Raw genomic sequence first — 12,570 nt, 5'->3', positions numbered from 1 at the left:
ACTCTGAGACATTATATTTAGATTACACAGTCTTGCATACCAAATAATAAAACCAATAAATACAGTGGGGAAAAAAAGTATTTAGTCAGTCACCAATAGTGCAAGTTCCACCACTTAATAAGATGAGAGAGGCGTCTGTAATTGACACCATATTTAGACCTCAACTAAGGGAGACAAAATGAGAAAACAAATCTAGAAAATCACATTGTCTGATTTTGTAAGAGTTTATTTGCAAATTATGGTGGAAAATAAGTATTTGGTCAGTAACAAAATTTCATCTCAATACTTTGTTATATATCCTTTGTTGGCAATGACAGAGGTCAAACGTTTTCTGTGAGTTTTCACAAGGTTGGCACACACTGTTGTTGGTATGGTGGCCCATTCCTCCATGCAGATCTCCTCTAGAGCAGTGATGTTTTGGGGCTGTCGCTTGGCAACAAAGACTTTCAACTCCCTCCAAAGGTTTTCTATAGGGTTGAGAACTGGAGACTGCTAGGCCACTCCAGGACCTTGCCCTGGCAGTGTGCTTTGGATTATTGTCATTTTGAAAGACCCAGCCACGTTTCATCTTCAATGCCCTTGCTGATGGAAGGAGGTTTGCACTCAAAATCTCACAATACATGGCCCCATTCATTCTTTCATGTACCCGGATCAGTCGTCCTGGCCCCTTTGCAGAGAAACAGCCCCATGATGTTTCCACCCCTATGCTTTACAGTAGGTATGGTGTTTGATGGATGCAACTCAGTATTCTTTTTCCTCCAAACACGACAAGTTGTGTTTCTACCAAACAGCCCGGGCCCGGACATGTACTGGCTTAAGCAGTGGGACACGTCTGGCACCTGGCAGTGTAGTGTGTTACTGATGGTAGGCTTTGTTACATTGGTCCCAGCTCTCTGCAGTTCATTCACTAGGTCCCCCCGCGTGGTTCTGGGATTTTTGCTCACTGTTCTTGTGATCGTTTTGACCCCACGGGGTGAGATTTTGCGAGGGAGATTATCAGTGGTCTTGTATGTCTTCCATTTTCTAATTATTGCTCCCACAGTTGATTTCTTCACTCCAAGCTGGTTGCCTATTGCAGAATCAGTCTTCCCAGCCTGGTGCAGGGCTACAATTTTGTTTCTGGTGTCCTTTGACAGCTCTTTGGTCTTCACCATAGTGGAGTTTGGAGTCTGACTGTTTGAGGGTGTGCACAGGTGTCTTTTTATACTGATAACAAGTTTAAACAGGTGCCATTACTACAGGTAATGAGTGGAGAAAAGAGGAGACTCTTAAAGAAAAAGTTACAGGTCTGTGAGAGCCAGAAATCTTGACTGTTTTTAGGTGACCAAATACTTATTTTCCACTATAATTTGTAAATAAATTTTTACAAAATCAGACAATGTGATTTTCGGGATTTGTTTTCTCATTTTGTCTCTCATAGTTGAGGTCTACCTATGATGTAAATTACAGACGCCTCTCATCTTTTTAAATGGGAGAACTTGCACTATTGGTGACTGACTAAATACTTTTTTTCCCCACTGTATGTTCAATATCCAATGCTAATTCGTAAAATTAGGTTTGCAATGTACATTTTCTACACTTGGATTTCTCCTGCATAGTGAGGCCCCTATCATCTGCTGGGCAGGGAACTGCAGCACAGCTCCAATCCTGTGACTACCGCTGTGCCACCGCAGGAGGTTGGGACCATAACTGTGCAGGGAATAATACTGATGGTGGGGTCTTGGTAGTTTGTGGTATGATACAGTGTGGGGCCTAGTTAATTCAACGTAAAAATAAGGGCAAAATACATCCTTATTTGGATAAATATGACCTGAAATAAAGAACATGATCACTATTTTGAGGCCGTATTTATCCAAATACGTCTGTATTTTGCCTTTATTTTTACATTAAAGCAGAATCCTTAAATGCTGTAGTATTGTTTCTGACTACCTGTCCTGTCCCTTGAATTTTCAGGAGACAAAACCAAACCTTGCTGTATTTTCTCTGTAGACCACAGTATACATGTGGTGTACCCCCGAGTTGATGTTATATCGGAGGAGCTGATGGAAGGAGGTTTGCACTCAAAATCTCACAATACATGGCCCCATTCATTCTTTCATGTACCCGGATCAGTCGTCCTGGCCCCTTTGCAGAGAAACAGCCCCATGATGTTTCCACCCCTATGCTTTACAGTAGGTATGGTGTTTGATGGATGCAACTCAGTATTCTTTTTCCTCCAAACACGACAAGTTGTGTTTCTACCAAACAGCCCGGGCCCGGACATGTACTGGCTTAAGCAGTGGGACACGTCTGGCACCTGGCAGTGTAGTGTGTTACTGATGGTAGGCTTTGTTACATTGGTCCCAGCTCTCTGCAGTTCATTCACTAGGTCCCCCCGCGTGGTTCTGGGATTTTTGCTCACTGTTCTTGTGATCGTTTTGACCCCACGGGGTGAGATTTTGCGAGGGAGATTATCAGTGGTCTTGTATGTCTTCCATTTTCTAATTATTGCTCCCACAGTTGATTTCTTCACTCCAAGCTGGTTGCCTATTGCAGAATCAGTCTTCCCAGCCTGGTGCAGGGCTACAATTTTGTTTCTGGTGTCCTTTGACAGCTCTTTGGTCTTCACCATAGTGGAGTTTGGAGTCTGACTGTTTGAGGGTGTGCACAGGTGTCTTTTTATACTGATAACAAGTTTAAACAGGTGCCATTACTACAGGTAATGAGTGGAGAAAAGAGGAGACTCTTAAAGAAAAAGTTACAGGTCTGTGAGAGCCAGAAATCTTGACTGTTTTTAGGTGACCAAATACTTATTTTCCACTATAATTTGTAAATAAATTTTTACAAAATCAGACAATGTGATTTTCGGGATTTGTTTTCTCATTTTGTCTCTCATAGTTGAGGTCTACCTATGATGTAAATTACAGACGCCTCTCATCTTTTTAAATGGGAGAACTTGCACTATTGGTGACTGACTAAATACTTTTTTTCCCCACTGTATGTTCAATATCCAATGCTAATTCGTAAAATTAGGTTTGCAATGTACATTTTCTACACTTGGATTTCTCCTGCATAGTGAGGCCCCTATCATCTGCTGGGCAGGGAACTGCAGCACAGCTCCAATCCTGTGACTACCGCTGTGCCACCGCAGGAGGTTGGGACCATAACTGTGCAGGGAATAATACTGATGGTGGGGTCTTGGTAGTTTGTGGTATGATACAGTGTGGGGCCTAGTTAATTCAACGTAAAAATAAGGGCAAAATACATCCTTATTTGGATAAATATGACCTGAAATAAAGAACATGATCACTATTTTGAGGCCGTATTTATCCAAATACGTCTGTATTTTGCCTTTATTTTTACATTAAAGCAGAATCCTTAAATGCTGTAGTATTGTTTCTGACTACCTGTCCTGTCCCTTGAATTTTCAGGAGACAAAACCAAACCTTGCTGTATTTTCTCTGTAGACCACAGTATACATGTGGTGTACCCCCGAGTTGATGTTATATCGGAGGAGCGGCCGGGCACTTGCCAGATGGTGAGGTCTGACTCTACGCCGGAGGTGATTGGCCGAGATACAGCCGGACCTTGGAGTGTTACTTTCTGACGCCAGTGCCAAGTAGGCACACAGATGTGATGGCATGCCTGCTTTTATTTTACAAGGCCGGTTGTACCTTTTTCCCCTGTGGACAGTGTCCTGCCGGGCTGCTACAGGGTCCCTTGGGTTAGTGTGATCACGGATGGCCAGAGTGGTGTAGTGACTCTCCCGTACTATCGGAACTGCCACCCACAGAAAGGGGAAGTGTCCCAAGGTTAAGTGGTATACTGTGTCGGTGGAAAGTGAAAGACCCCAGAGTCTCTAACTTAAATGAGCTTGTTTTACTAAGAAGATATGTGTTTGAGGCAAGGTTACACGATTATGAAGTTTTTCTTGATAAAGCACTTGGTATTTCACTTGACAATAGTTCGAGACAAATACTTCACCAGACAGTAACCAAATCTGTAGGATACAGTAGTGCCGATTGAGTAGTGTACTGAGTAATACAAAAGGGCAGAGTAGCAGAGAGGAGGATGTTGTGAGAGTCCCAACCCAAATAGTACTGTGTTCTGTAGCGAGGTTGGAGGATGAGGTAGAATACGAAGAGGAAGAGAACACCTGTGCCCATGTATTGACCTTTGATTAGTCTTCACACCACCTTATGCCCACTAGACTCGGTTGAAACTTCCTAGAGGGTGAACCAGGCCCGAGACCTGGTTAACTGGGATGAGCGGAATGCTGAGGGTTCTCTGCTGACACCCGCACTGCGACATAGAGTTCATAGGCCTTAGCAACTTTGCTCTATTCGGACCAGTTCCTAGCTACTGTAGCTTTGTTGTGGATACTGTCCTGCTCTGTTACTCTCCTTGTCCACGGCGTGGGTTAAGGTTGTCTCTGACTTGTCCTCTCTTAGAAGAGGTTTAACAGTGCATAGTTCTGTGTAGTGTCATTAGTAAGAAAACTGCGTGTTGTCTTGTCTTGCTTCCTACCCATACGAGGTTCTAGCTAAGACTGACTTGATAGCGGACCTGGCAGAGGGCCAGGGCCCAGATAGGACCGCTGTGGAGAGCTATCTAGCTTGCGTCCTCCCTCCACAATGTCCAGCACAAAAAGCCCATGCACTTCCTTCACCCATGTGACTTCCTTCCCTAGCGTAACTAACGCGCGTTGTGAGTGGGTGAAGAGTGCAACAAAAGAAGTAAAGAAAGAGATGATAGTTTTTTCTTTCCTGGCACTACTACCACTTGTGGCTGGCACAATGAAGGTTATCCCTGAGAACTGGGTGCCACTTGCCACATCAGACAAACTGTAGCTTCCTTAGCCCTTGTGCTCTACAATCTCTCACAAAGCTCGGCCATCACAGCCACTGGTGTAGCTTTTCACTTTTCTAAGTGCCACTTGTCACACACACACAGCTTGTTGGCAGCAGCAGCCCTCACAAACTTTCTCTGACAACCATGGCTCCCCATCCTTGGAGAGAGGTGCAAATGATTGTACCCTCTTAGGTACAAGGGTACTATAGGGTAATATTACTGGAGTATAACCCCATGCACTATGACAACTAACCTAAACACACAAAGGCAGCAGCCAGCAGTTACATCGGAACTCCTGAAAAATAAAACGTACATGGAACGCTCACTCTTCAAAAGCTTTACAAACCGTCGCTGTATTCTTGACATGGTAGATATTTAGGCAGTTCTTTACCTTCTGTGTATTGAAGTTTTGGAAATTATTAAACAAAGAATTAAAAGCTTAAAGTGAATGTATCATCAGTGTGTATGACGCCGTTCTATTCCTGGGCACCGGCCCGGGGTTAAGCACTGGAGATTGGAAACCCCGCCCCTCTATGAGGCGGCTCCATTAGAATCACTGGGTGGGCTGAGCCCACCTCCAGTGCTTCACCCCCGGTCGGTGCCCGGGAATAGACCAGCACCATTCTATCCTTGTGAAAATCTTAAAGCACTTTAAGGCTCTAGATAATTGCCCAGTTTGTTAGCCCTTCATTATCATGATAATTTCTCTCATCGACAGTGTTGTAAAAGACCTATGGTAAAAGTATTAGTATTGTTCCAACAGTTCATTGTCAGAAGCACCAGTAGTATGGTATTCTCTGGTGAAGGAGCAGGTTCTCTCTGAAATATGTTACACCAGCAAAAATGTTTAGGTTTTCTGATGACACATTCCCTTTGAGGGAATAGAATAAAAAACTACTTTGTTGCAAAACAGCATGGTATCATCTGTTACAATATAACAGGAACACTAGATAATTGTATGGATATCCCCATTTTTATTTAGGAAATTTGAGGGGGGGGGGCATTCCGGTGAACTTAATTATATATGAAGAACATACAGTGACTATATAATAAACCATTAGCACTTTTCCATCCCCAAAGCTCCGTGACATTTCTCTCTTATACGTAACCCACCCACAGGCATACATTTCTGTGATCAGTGCCATTCAGAGCCACCATTGCTTTACATAGTTCAGTTATTCACCCTATTTACCCTTTTATTAAATTTACTATTAAAACAAGAAAACCAATAGTATTATATCTTCGCAGCCATCCTTTTTGCACCTTTCTTGTGCCACCAGTTATCATACATCAGAAAATCTCTCATTATTCAGAAAATTCATCAAATACGTTGCGTTTAATCACAGTTTAGACGTCTATTGATTTTAGCACGTACCACCATTTAAACTATATATTTTATTCCACGTGTCACAGTTCAGACATCAGTCCACACTAGTTGTATATGCCACAGGTCAGAGCCAATTCCCTTGTATTGCACTTCATGCTTTTATTGCACTATTTATAGAGATTTACTATATTGTACATACAGTCTGTATTTTGGACTTAATGCAGCAATGTATATTATCTATTACTGCACAGTCCTTGTCAAAATGCTGAAATGTAGATTAAAAAGTATTCACATAATCAAATAGTATGCTGAAGATGCATAACTTCCCTTAATTTCTCTTCAGACGTGGCCCAACATGTTTCTTTTTCAGCCAATCATCAGGGGCCTTGCTGCTGTAGCTAGTTGTCAGTGAACAAGGGACGTTCCTGGTGCCGGTGCACAGCTTGGATGATGGCTGCACACTGATTTTTAAACGGACTATCCATTTTCAGTGATTAGCTGTTTTTGATTTGGTCTTTAATAAAGATTCATGCACATGGATATAGATGGGCTGTCTATGTGGCTAACTATAGTTATAGGATATAGATGGACTATCTATTTGGATAACTATAGTTTAGTTTTTTGCAAACTTCACTATGGCTCTAGGACAATAAGCACTGTAAGGAAATGGGATCTAGATTATGAATAGGGATTAAAAATTCCAATTTAAATTAACACAATGACTACCAATATTTCTGAATAGAATTCTCTACACGGCAAAATTTTAGGTTTGGGCTATGTTCAAAAACAGTAAAATAATATACAATACAATATCATTTTGAGGTTAAAAAAAAACAAACAACGCTATATTTTCAATTTAATAATTGCTCTATTGTAGCCAATGGGAAATTGGCTGTCCATGCCCACACATCATATAGATAACAGCCATAATATATTATGACTGTTAAAATAACAAACATGCTCATTATTTACCACCTGTTTACATTTTTTTTTTATTTTCCCTCAAAATTACAGCCGTATTTTAGTATTATTTTCCTGTGCCTCAGCATATGTTCACATATACTTAACCCCTTAATGACTGCAGACGTGTATTTACGTCCTGCGGTCGTTAAGGGACTTCAAAGCGGGGCCACGCGGCTACCCCGCTCTGAACCGCCACGGTCCCGAGTGCCGCATGTAGCCCAGGAACGCAGCTATTAGCGGGCACGGTCCGATTGCAGTGCCCGCTAATCAGGTAATCAGATGCAGCTGTCAAAGTTGACAGCTGCATCAGATTACCTTCTGCAGCCGTTCCCTGGTGTCTAGTGGGGTGGATCGCTCCTCTGGGACGTTGTCCCGGAGTAGCAATCCCCACATCCTACTCTGTCCGGGGTCTGAGCCGTAATGGCGCTGACCCCGGCTTGGCATTCGGTTGCTTCCGGCTGCAGCAGCCGGAAGCAATCGAGTGCCTGTCTCATTGATCTATGCTGTATATCTATGCAGCATAGATCTCATTGAGAGATCAGTGTACTTATACTGTAGTCCCCCAGGGGGAATAACCCTAACCAGGGGGGAATAACCCCAGGGGGGAATAACCTTAACCCCAGGGGGGAATAACCCTAACCCCAGGGGGGCTTCTAGTATAAGTGATAAAAAAAAAGTGTTATTATTAATAAAAAGCCCCCTGCCCTAATAAAAGTGTGAATCACCCCCCTTTTCCCATGTTATAAATAAAAATAAATAAATAAACAAACAAACATGTTTGGTATAGCTGCGTGCGTAATCGCCCAAACTATTAATTTATCACATTCCTGATCTCGCACGGTAAACGGCGTAAGCGCAAAAAAATCCCAAAGTGCAAAATTGCATCAAATCCAGAAAAATTGTAATAAAAAGTGATCAAAAAGTCGCATATGCACAATCAAGGTACCAATAGAAAGAACACATCATGGCGCAAAAAATGACACCTCACACAGCCCCATAGACCAAAGGATAAAAGCACTATAAGCCTGGGAATGGAGCAATTTTAAGGAACATATTTTTGTTAACAATGGTTTGAATTTTTTACAAGCCATCACATAAAAGAAAAGTTATACATGTTACATATCGTTGTAAAACTTGACGGACATATATAACAAGTCAGATTTACCTCAGGGCAAATGGCGTAAAAACAAATACCCCCCAAATAAACAAAATGTGTTTTGTTTTTTTTTCAATTTCACCACACATTTTTTTTTTTCTGGTTTCGCAGTGCACTTTATAAAAAAATTCAGCCTGCCATTGCAAAGTACGATTAGTGGCGCAAAAAATAAGGGCTCATGTGGGTTTCTAGGTGAAAAATTGCAAGTGCTATGGCCTTTTAAGCACAAGGAGGAAAAAACGAAAACGCAAAAAAAACAAATTGGCCCGGTCCTTAAGGAGTTAATCAGCTGTAGATTTCAAGCTGCAGCATCAAATTCTTAGCATGATATCAGCAGCAGACTAAAGAGTGACTGTACCATTGTGGAAAACAAGAGACAAATGTAGGATGAAACTGGACCTTTTATGTGAACAACCCACACAGATGACACAGGATATTTTGTCACCATATGATACTCACATAAAATCATTGTGTCTGTTACCACTTTACCACTGGCTGAACTTATTTAAGATGATAGGAGTCTAAGTGAAGCCTTTCTAGGCAAAATATTGCAAGAGATGCAAGATTGGAAGAGACTGTTTACTGCAAAGGGGTAATGTGAAGTTCATGGACTAGTCTACTCATAGCACAGACCGACCTTTTGGCCCTCTCAGGCTCTAGTGCTGTGTACCACCACAACCACTTCACCCCATAAAGCTGTGGATCCCAACCTACAGCTCTCTGGCTATTGCAAAACTCCAACTTCTATCATGCCCTGTGGGTGCCATTGGTTGGAAAACTCTGCTCTATATTTAAACCCCTAGTTCACCCACTCATTCTCTGAAGTTGGAATAATCATTGATGCTTCAGCATTTTCTAGTATAGACTGAGCAGCTTTATGGAAAAGTAAGATATCAATGACCTTACCTTACAGGATACAACATTCCAGGGGCCATTCATCCTATCACCACCGCCTGGTATGAAGCTATACATCCACACACAAGTTCACTTGCCTACCAACCTCTAGGCAGAGATCAATGGGCCCTGTCCAGTTCGCCAGCTACATGTCGGGGACAAGTGATAAACTCTTTCATTTGATTTAAAGGGGGAAGTGTGTTGACTTCCTTTATACTCTACAACTACAGAACCTAATTCACTTCTCCATGCTGTTAGTTCTGCTAACTTATGCTAATACAAAAGGAACTTCCATGCAAAGTTCCTATACCTTTGCTTACAACTAGGACATAACCAGTTCTTCAGTCTTGCTGTTGGATAGTAAAATAGATGTGTTAATATGCGATACCTGCCATTTTATCCATAGACTGTATACGATGGTTAAATAATACTATGGTCTCTGGATATAAGTTCGTGCGATGACATGTAAACAGTGGTAAATGGGGAAATACTTTGTGCAAGGATCTTGCGATAGCATGGAACGCCCTCTAACTGATAGAGACAGCATGAAAAGCCACAGTGATAGTGTAATCATGCTGCTGTGTCTTGCTGCATCCCTTCTAAAAGTAGAATTATATTAGAAAAACATGGCTGTATAAATAGCCACATGGACTGTATCTAATAGTGCAGCATATTTCCAATTATCCTGTCACCAGTCCATTTAATTTTTGTAAATACTTGTTCCCATGGAAAAATATTTTCTCATAAAATTAGATTGTGCTGTTCTTCTGTTGTCATTCAAGAATATTTATGAGTAAACTGACAACTGGACGCTACCATTCTTCTTGTCATAGGTGTATATACCTACACAATCTAAAGGGCCTTTTACATGGGCCGATAATCAACCAGTGGTGTTGCTAGAAATGCTCCTGCAGACGACTATCGGACTGTGTAAAAGTGACAGCAATCAGTTGAGGACCAAGCAGATCATGTCTTTTGAGCGGGCATCGGCTGCACATCTTCCTGTGTAAACAGAGTACTGTGTGGCCAATAACGATAAAGGGAAACTGACAGCACAAATATGTATTTGTGCTGTCAGATCTCAGATCACAAGCAGTGCATACTTAGCATCCAAGCCGCTTGTTATACGGCATGTCTCTCCAGTCCTCCGACTGCTGGTTGTATCTTCAGGGCCCGCCTCCAGCTGTCAATCATTCTGGAGGAGGCGAGCCTGAAGATACAGCCAGCGACCGGGGCACTGGAGAGGCATGCCATCTGCACTGAAGCAGTGCAGATGGTAAGTCTACACTGCTTGTGATCTGGAAACTGACATCACAGCTATATACATAGCCTGCATGAAGGATCCTTGTATGGTTCGTGCAGCCCCAGGAAACTGACAGCACAGCTATGTTTATAGTGCCATGTAAAGGCACTTCAAACAAGCATTGATCTCGCAAAAAGAGGCGCTCGTTTGTGGGCGAAAAATCTTATCATGTGAAATGACCCTTATGCTGTCAGCACAAATTGGATAGTGTCAGGGTTTGTGGGGACAGTTGTTAATTTATTTATAAAGTTTTATAACACAGCAATCACAGAACATAATGTATATTAAAAAAAAAGTGGTGCGGCACTTGACTAGTATAAGCCTTTCCTAAGTCCCAACACACGCCTGTTAAAGGAATAGTCGTTTACGACCTATCCAATAAGTACTGAGGTCTGCTGGAGAGGCTCTAACCATTTTGGAGTTGGTGGCGATAAACTTGAAGACACAACTTGTACTCATAGCTATGAAGATCTGTCTATTGCTGGTCAAGAGCACAGAGTGACATGTGCAATAGTATAGCCTCACTTAAAGCGTAACTGTCATGTTTTTTTTTTATTGCAGAAATCAGTAGTATAAGCGATTTTAAGAAACTCTGTAATAGGTTTCATCAGCCAAAAAAGCCTCCTTCTGTACTCAAGAAGCAATCTCCCAGCCTCCCCCCCCCCTGACTTCTTATCTGTGCATTATCAGGCAAACACATCTTCATTACAGAGAAGCCAGTGAAGACGGGCTCTGCTCTCTCCATTGTAAGCCTATGAAGGGGGGAGGGGCTGAGGGAGATGAGGGAGCAGGAAGAGGTGACATGAAGGTCAGCTGTTTGCAGACTCTCTGGGCACCTAAAACGCTAAATTCAGGTGTCAGAAAGCTCAGTGCTTATCTATGAACTTACTGAGAGAAGATTGCAGAGTGTTGTGCTGTGCAGAAATCCTCTGTGCTCAGTCACTCCTAACAGCCCCTACCCTCTCCATAGCCACATAATGGAGACAGAAATCCTGCTTCATTTGATGTGAGGGGGGAGGCTGGGAGATTGCTTTTTCAGTACAGAAGGAAACTTTTTTAGTACATAAAACCTATTACAGAGTTTCTTAAAATCGCTTGTACTGTTGATATTTAATGTTTTCAGAAAAATTACCCTGAAATGACAGTTACGCTTTAAGGGTGAGCCAGCCGTTGGGGTTTCCTGTTAGGTCTGTTTAAGTTGGTGTAGTTGCTCTTTTCCAATCTGCTGTCTTTACTGAAGCTCCTGGTGCGTGTAAAGGATACAGGCCCGGTGGTAACCTCACCCAAGGATTACTAGCCCGACATGGCTAGCATGCAGGAACACTTGAAATAGGAGATCAGCATACACTTGTGTCACATGACCAAATGGACTTCCAGTGCAAGTGTATGGGGTCATATAGGTCTCATACACAGGGCAGGGAGAGGAGCCTGTGGCAGCGTGGGCATCTCCCCACTAGTTCTACTGATCAGTCATAGTCTCAGACCCTGACTGATAAAAAAAAAAAAAACTTTACATATGTCTCTCTAATGTATCAACAGTTTTTTTTAATGACAGGTACTCTTTGAAGGGGTTGTCCGGCTAGGACCCCTTTTTGCTGAATGCAAGAGAAGGGGATGGGTGAAAAAAATAACATAAACTTATCTTCCTGGCTGGTGCCCCGCCTCTGTCACTAAATGTCTGTGCAGGCTTTCTACGTCATGTCCCAGAACCTGGCTGCACAAAGAGAACCAGAGCACGGAGCTAAGTGTATGCTATTTTTTTTACCTATCCTATCCCCTCCCTGGGCATTCTGCAAAAAAGAGTCCTGGCTGGACAACCCCCCCTAAGGATGAATGCAACTAATAGACAGGGCTGACTTTGCAGAAAAAAAATCAAAATAGGGTCCACTTACTTGTGACCGATTAAGCCATCATCCCTCCATCCCATGACAATTGTTCACAGCAATTGTTCTTTCCTACAAGGGACCAGAAGATGATGTAAAGGATGACACAACACTCTGGCCAGCTCTTCCCCATCTATTTGCTAACACTAAAAGGGTTATCCAGGATTACAAAAACATTGTGGACTTCTTGGGAAAACAACGCAGCTGTTGTCAT

At 42.4% G+C, this 12,570-nt stretch overlaps 1 protein-coding gene across 2 annotated transcripts in view; it reads right to left on the bottom strand.

Annotated features, from left to right (window-relative positions):
- SPI1 (Spi-1 proto-oncogene) overlaps positions 1-9,259 on the bottom strand; it is a 43,360-nt gene extending 34,101 nt beyond the window's left edge. For both annotated transcript variants that reach the window (XM_069968411.1, XM_069968409.1), the window contains exon 1: positions 9,183-9,259. In XM_069968411.1, the coding sequence (XP_069824512.1) occupies positions 9,183-9,248 (66 nt within the window). In that variant the 5' untranslated portion in view covers positions 9,249-9,259. The remainder of the gene's footprint in view (positions 1-9,182) is intronic.
- Positions 9,260-12,570: the final 3,311 nt, after the last annotated feature.

Source organism: Dendropsophus ebraccatus, chromosome 4 (assembly GCF_027789765.1).
Source record: "Dendropsophus ebraccatus isolate aDenEbr1 chromosome 4, aDenEbr1.pat, whole genome shotgun sequence".
Taxonomy (NCBI): Eukaryota; Metazoa; Chordata; class Amphibia; order Anura; family Hylidae; genus Dendropsophus; species Dendropsophus ebraccatus.
This window is presented reverse-complemented; position numbering and strand designations above follow the sequence as displayed.